This window comes from Triplophysa dalaica, chromosome 7 (genome assembly GCF_015846415.1).
Source record: "Triplophysa dalaica isolate WHDGS20190420 chromosome 7, ASM1584641v1, whole genome shotgun sequence".
Lineage (NCBI taxonomy): Eukaryota > Metazoa > Chordata > Actinopteri > Cypriniformes > Nemacheilidae > Triplophysa > Triplophysa dalaica.
Genome location: NC_079548.1, coordinates 10,873,383 through 10,880,652, shown reverse-complemented (window position 1 = coordinate 10,880,652; position 7,270 = coordinate 10,873,383). Strand labels below are relative to the sequence as shown.

Here is a 7,270-nt window from a genome sequence, read left to right as displayed (position 1 = left end):
ACAAACTATATATCATTGGAATGGTCCTAGTCTCTAGATTACATAATTCTTCTGTGTTTTTTAAATAATTAATGTAGGGAGAGGAATTGACTCTTTTTTATAAAGAGTGTGCTTAGATTTTTTTTATCCTTTTGCGACCCGTATTTTTTTAATGTATGTTTTAATCAAAAAAACATAAAATATTTTTATTTATTTTTACAATAAACCTAACAACATACCTTTAATTTTTTTGTGTATGATTTTTTTTGCAATAATCAGCTACTTTTCTTTATTCAAATGAGACCAACCATAAGTCTGTATTCCAAAGAATTCATGAGTTACCACCATTTTAGTTTCAAACATTCGTTTTCATGTGTAGGCTCAAAAAGGTCTCCGACAGTTAACAGGTTTAATATGTAAACATCGATTTCATTAGAAATGTTTGTAAAAACAAACATTATGTTGTGTCAATTCTCTTCTCTTGCCCTCTGAACAGACATGATTCACATTACATCTGATGAATCCAATTATTCGTTCTCATCCTGATTGGTCAGCTGACTCACTCTGGCTGAGGCCAGCAGGAATCCCACGGCTGTTCCGAGCTCCCCGATGAAAGAAACAGAGGCCAGAACCAGAGACCAGCCAAAGTAAATCTCGATGTCCTCCAGGGTTTTGGGGCCAGAGATGACCATAGCCTCTTTGAAGGCGGCTGCGGAGTAGGCCATGTAGACACAGATTCCAGCCAATGAGACCACAGCTATAAAAGTAGAGTAGAAGAACATACATTTGTAAAACATTCAGAAACAAGAGGCTCTATATGAACACGTTATCCTGATCATTTTCACATCCCATTTAGTGTTTGTGCCTTTCTACCATTCAAAACACAGAATTTCCAACACAGTCTCATGGAATTTTACATCGTTTATTTGTACGAATTCCTATGATCTTATTCATACGTTGTAGCACGAGTTGCTTTTGCGCTAGTGACGTTAGATTAATTTTTGGGGGAGCTTAGGGGCAAGCCTTCAGTGTTGCTTTTGTCTTATAATCGTGCGATTTTGTACGAATCACATTGTACAAATTCATACAAATATCTAGGAACTCCCATGAGATTTCTTGTGATTTTTTGTATCTATGCTTTTATTTTGTACAATTTTGATGGCATTGTATTTATTGTGGTTTATCTGATCAGCTTTAAGGATAGAAGCTATCAAAAATACACATTATGTTCCACCGTCAGTACATCAATGCAAATAGTGCACAGCCCTTGAAAGCTATTTTACTGATGTTCATACCGATTTCTCCTTTTACAAGCCTATACATTTTGAAAGCCCTCATTATCATCAGAGCCCATCAGATCATGCTGGTATCTTAAAGAAGAGGCTGATGAATAATCTCCAGAACAAATGGAAATGCAATAATTGAACGGTTGTGATCTGTAATCTTGTGACATTTCGGGGCATCACTGCTTTACAAAGATTGGATGATGGGATATCAGTCTGATTAAGTTCAGAGTTTATGTAACGGGTACTTGTTGCCATGGTGCAACAGAAAATGGCTCCCAACCCTCCGCTTGTCAAGTGAGACTTGTCAAAGAAAGACTCTTGTCTTGAAAGGGATTTTGAGTTCATTTGTATTTTCCCATTAATGACATTTAATGAATGAAATTAAACCCCCGAGTCCATTTTTAAATTATGTCACAATAACACTAGGCTCCCTGGATGAAATCTGAATCATGATGCAAATATCTTGCAGAAATGCTTCAAGCTCCAGCAAAGATATGATAAGTCACTTTGGCAACAACATTCATGAATATTTTACACAGACCAGACTGAAGAGGAAAGTTTTCAAGATTATCTCTTAAAACCCATGTCACAAGACGTCCAAAAGGTAACCTGTAACTCTTAAAAGTAATATTATTGTTTTTAACATATGGAATGTGGAAAAAATGGTTAACCTAAAGAAATGTCAGTCAAAATCTGTCATCAATCTTACATTTTTATTATGAAACAATTAAACGAGATTAGATACAAAATTATGATTGAAATATTTTTTTAATACCGATCAAACCACTGTTTAGAGGTGGAGAGTATCAAAATGTCTAATAGGTCTTTGCGTATTTGTGCTGCTGAAATGAATTCAAAATGCTATGGATACATATAAAGTGTATGAAATACAACTAACAAAAACCAGACTAGAGTGACACTTTACCTTTCGAACTTCACGCCGCTTATTTATAAATATCTGGAGATGCATGTGCTTAGTGAAGCGTGACGAGAGTAGAATGAATATTCATGACGGATGTGTGGGGTCAGCGGGAGGTGGGTGGGTGCGAGTGATGCTCACCTCCAAACAGAAGAAGCACTCCAGTCATGAGCAGCAGCAGGTAAGCTCGTGCCAACATGCTGATGAAACCCAGCATCCCTCCAACAAACAGCACGATCACGCTGAGAGGTAACAGGACAATAAACGTTCCTTGCATGTCTGGAGAGAGACAAAATCTGAAAGCATCAGTACGGGCACTTAAAGTCCTGGCCAACTACTGCTTCATTTTTTTCATAGCATCTGTGTTGCACGTTATTTGTTCGTGGTGATAGGACCAAACAGTAGCAAACTCCTGAATTTTTTCTTTTTTTGAATATAAAACAAGTAAGCTAATCAGCATCAAATGGTGTAATGATGTTTGTTTCACATTGTGATGACCATGATGAGAGACATTATGTACGCCAGATGCATTCAGCCACAGGTGCATTTTGCAGAAAGCAATTTTTCAATGTCTGTTATACGCTATTGAAACTAAGAGGTCATGTATTTAACTAAGATATATTCGCATACGCCACTGGGGTAATAATGACCTATTCTGTATTTCCTTTATGCAGTCAAACCCTGATAATAACAATTAACGGATCATTATAAGAAAGCCGTGCATGATGACCGAGATGACTGAATTTTTTAAAGCTCATTTGGTGTTCATTGTGTAGCTTGTGGTGTTCACATCGAAGCTTTTTAAGCGCTGTATATTCCCCTTGATATTTTCCAGAGGATTCAACTGAAAGAATGGAACCAGTAGCTTGTGGTTGTGGGTATTCGAATCACTGCATATACATATGTTAATTCACAAGTTGGGTCATTAATAAGGGCCTTGACTACATTGTAAATTACTGCAACGATAATTAATCAAACACAGGCAGGGGCATTTAAAACAGTTACAATATTGTGTTCCCTGTTTAGCAATGTCTATTTATGATAATGTAAACACCAAATTCTATTCAGGTTTGTCATTTTAAAAGATCTAGGACGTACGTTGATTTCCAGGATGAAAGCAAACTATCCTGAGATTGGGGGCTGGATAGAAATTTCATCTAAGACAGCCCTGAAAAATGGCCGACTTCCTGATGAGTGCCCTGATTAGAAATCAGATTGAGATGCACCCCTTGCATTTGCAGTTCCGCTCTCGATAGCTGGGGAAAAAAATAAAAGACTGAAATGTCCTTAACATTCTAAGTTGTCCTTTATTCAGCATTTCTAGATGCATTGTGGCCATTTCAGTCCAGTGTCTGTTGAATTTCAACAAAATCAAACTTCAGGAGTGACATTTCTTCATTCAACAGCAATGTGAAAGACTGACAGCATGACAGGACACACGAAAACTATTTTAATGCTAAAAAGTGAATATGAACCTGTTTTCTTTGCAGTATTTAAATTGTAAAAAATACAGAGCTTCTTTACTGTCATTTTAACCTGCATGTTTCTCCAGTTTTCATTTTTTGCAAAAACTGAGAAATATTGTTAGTAGTTCACAGAATTAAAAAAAATGATCATTTTACCTAAACACATATAGTAAATTCAGAAAAAAATGAAATTCATTTTGAAACGGTCTGTTATTTTTTTCCGCAGCTGGATATGACCGTAAACAACAAGCCAATGTTTCATATACAATCATACATAAATGTGAAAATATTAACTATTTGAAAATACAATCATTTGAGACAGTGGTGTATACCACATCCATTATACAGACATGTTTCTTCTATTTTGCAATTTCTCATAGTTCTATTATTTAACTGTAAACAGACTATATTTTGTATCCTTTTTGGTAATTCTCTTCGGCAGTATATAGGCTCACGATGTTGTATTGATTTGAGGGTTTTAACTGGCAGAAGGAAAGATATTGTGCATCTGTAAAGCATTAGGATTAAAGATGGAACAGTGTGCTCAAGGTGATTGATTTTCTTTAATGGTTTCAATATTGAAAAAATGGTAGATGTGACAATAATACACTTGAAAATGCATTTAGGTGATTCAGTTTTTTTACGTTTAGTATATTCAAGGATACTTTAAGGTCCATAGAAAGCTAATTCACATATCATTTTGTGTTAACATGCTTGGACATCTGCAAACAGGCAGTGCAAACAGTGACATGTCATCCACAATCACATCAAAGTAAAAACCAATACTGACATATTACAATCAGTCAAGCGATTACAATAGAAGTGCCAATGTCTGTTGAGGTGATTTCATTTGACAGGAGCTTTTCATTCACATTTAATCTGTTTTTCAACACCATTCTGCATGGTTTTTGTCACAAACTGTGACATGATTCAACATATAAACTGTGTATTTTAATGTTCAGCTAGGGATTATCTTTCACACAAACAAACAAAGGTGCAGGGGAATGACATTATGCATCTTTAGATTGGTATTTACCTGAGCCTTGTGTAGAAAGTGCTATCTAATCACAGCAACACCCAGGCAACCAAGACTTATTGAGTCTATTGTTCAAAGCAGAACAAAACAGAATCTAATTTGAGCCAGCTTAGGGCTAGTGGATCTGAGGTAATGCAGGTTTTATAAGCTTTGTAGTTGTTGTGGTTTTGATGATGTGTTCTTCAGCAGATATGGGTGGTGTTTCAGGTATGCAATCTCAAAAAAGGTACACAAGCTGGGATGGTACCCCTTTAAAAATGTCCTATGTACCATTTAGGTATACAGAAAAACTGAAATAATTTTGAAATGGTCTCTTAATGTTTTCGGCAGCGGTATGTTAGTATATATGGTACATATATTGAGGTACTAATATGTTTGCTTTAGGTTTTTTGAAAAGAAACCTGATTCCAGCTTTAGTTACTTTTTCTGACATATATATATGAGTTTAATTTAATATTTCACAATGGTCAAACAAGAGAGCACTATTAATATACACTCCTAATACATCATCATTATGCTGCCTTGCACATAATTTCAAAGTCGTTTTTTGTCTTTGATGTTTTTTTGTAATTTTCAAAATACATTCCCAATACATTCTGCAATTTGCAAAATTAAGATGATTGCAGTTCTACATTTATTGGCCCATTTAAAAATAAATCGAATTTCTACTGGTGATTGTTTGGCACTAAAAAGACTTGAAACACAATAATTTGAAATGATGTGGCACATAGGTAATGGCCAGAGGCCATATTGAGGAGAAAAAACGAAGGAAAATAATGCTGTAGGTTGTGTTGGCAGGGGGGTTTAGGAATAAAAGCAGTGAAGCTCATTCCGCGGTGCGCATGGAGCACTTGATGCAGCTGTGTTGAAGCACAGCTGTTTATTCTCTCTTATCAAGCCATGTTTCCATGGGAATACAAAGATAATACAGGAATCTGAGGAAATTATTTTCAGTTTCTTAATATATAGACATTAGCATGCTGCTGTTTGGCTTAATATACCCTTGAAGTCCTTGTTGTGTCTTTTTCATACATTCTAGTTTGATCAAGAATACTTAATGTACTTCATAAAAGGAAGTGGAATGAGAAATAGGATTTTTGTGCAGTTGCGACGTCACATCTTTTTTCCACTCTTATCAATCAATACGTATTTTGCTTCAAGAGATTAGTTAGACCAAAATCGAAATGGGAGCATTTATTTACCTGTGTGTCTTTACACGTTTGTTTCAACATCGCCCCGTAATCACAGTGTTACCAATACATCTTTCCTGTGGGTCAGTGGTTAGAGCATGGCAATAGCAATGTCAGAGTGATGGGTTCGATCCCAGGGGATTGCACATAGTCAGAAGCATGTATAATGCAATGCAATTTAAGTCGCTTTGGATAAAAGCGTCTGCCGAATGTATAAAGAAAAAATGAAATATCTCATACCTACAGAAGAAAACCTCACAGATCTTCAACAATAGAAAGAAAATACCGGTTTAAAAGAGCATTATGACAATACATTTATTTTTTTGGTAAAATGCAAGTGAAAAAGCAGCCAATAAGAGCCCAGCACAGATCAAGTTGGATCCGTCCCAGGGTAATACCTGAACAAAATCGTGAACAAATTTCCCATAATAGTACCTTAATTCATTTTGACAGTGTTTACAGTTGTTCTGTGAGAAACAAATAATAAAGAATATGTAGTGCCTAACTTTTCACTAGTAATGTATGAAACATTGATGAAAATGACTATAAGGATCCGGCTTCATTTGCTAAGTTAAGCTTATCGGTAACAAATGCTAAACCACGAGATATGAGGATGATACAAGGATGATATGACACACAAATCTTACTTAGTATCTGCCTTTGTGAATCTGATAAGTTTCTTGCTGCTCCAAAAGGATTCATAAATGGCCAGCACTGGTTATGAACTGTAAGAGAGAATAACTTCATCCATCTACGTGAAAACCTCATGCGCCAAAACAACCAAAAAAGAACTGCTTCCAAAAACAACAACAACGTGTAATATAACTTACAGTTACAGGTCCTCCAAAGTCCAGAATGCGAGCTGAGGGACACAGAAGAGCTGTTCTCTCTCTTAGATGTGTCAATGATGTACCAAAAATCAGTTCCAATTGCCAGGACAAGACCAACAAAACTGAGGACCCCAAAGGTGGCCACAAAACTGGCCAAACCTGTGAAAGTGACTTTCATTATGTCTGACTGAACGCAGGTGTCTACAGAGCCTCCTCTTTCATTAGCTATAGTACGCTGCACTGCCCATCTGAAAGCCCGTGGCTGGATGCTGAGCTCTTTATTCACTTACTACAACAGTGTGGTTTTACCAAAAGAGGGCAGTATGGATCATTTTCTGAGTCTATCTTTGCTGTTCACTAATTGAAGAAGCAAAACATAAACCACTTGTGATTGAAAACCACAAAGCATATTTACTCAATCATGCAGATGCTACTGTCTGATCCTCCATCGTTAGTATACAAACATTTCTTTGTTTGAATCAAATCTGCATTCATTTGATAGGGAAACTTAGGCTTTTTTAGGCTAAAAAATTAGCGTTTTCTTATTTTTCATGCAATATCTGA

General features: G+C 36.1%; 1 protein-coding gene across 2 annotated transcripts; it reads right to left on the bottom strand.

Moving 5' to 3' along the window:
- Positions 1–478: 478 nt before the first annotated feature.
- On the bottom strand, positions 479–7,141 carry LOC130426727 (transmembrane protein 114). Of its 2 annotated transcripts, XM_056753638.1 has the most exons (4): positions 6,707–7,141; positions 6,524–6,601; positions 2,326–2,463; positions 479–736 (listed from the first exon to the last, which is right to left on the bottom strand). In XM_056753638.1, the coding sequence occupies exons 1-4, from the start codon at positions 6,882–6,884 to the stop codon at positions 507–509; spliced, it is 624 nt and encodes a 207-aa protein (XP_056609616.1). In that variant the 5' UTR covers positions 6,885–7,141; the 3' UTR covers positions 479–506. The 2 variants fall into 2 exon arrangements, with proteins under 2 accessions (XP_056609616.1, XP_056609617.1); XM_056753639.1 differs by lacking the exon at positions 6,524–6,601.
- Between the last annotated feature and the right edge of the window lie 129 nt (positions 7,142–7,270).

Coding starts and splice junctions, on each gene's coding strand:
- LOC130426727 (XM_056753638.1), bottom strand. CDS start 6,884: ATGAAAGTCACTTTCACAGGTTTGGCCAGTTTTGTGGCCACCTTTGGG. Junction 2,464..6,523: donor TTCACAAAGGCAGATACTAA/GTAAGATTTGTG, acceptor GTCTCTCTCCAG/ACATGCAAGGAACGTTTATT. Junction 737..2,325: donor AGTGCTTCTTCTGTTTGGAG/GTGAGCATCACT, acceptor CTACTTTTATAG/CTGTGGTCTCATTGGCTGGA.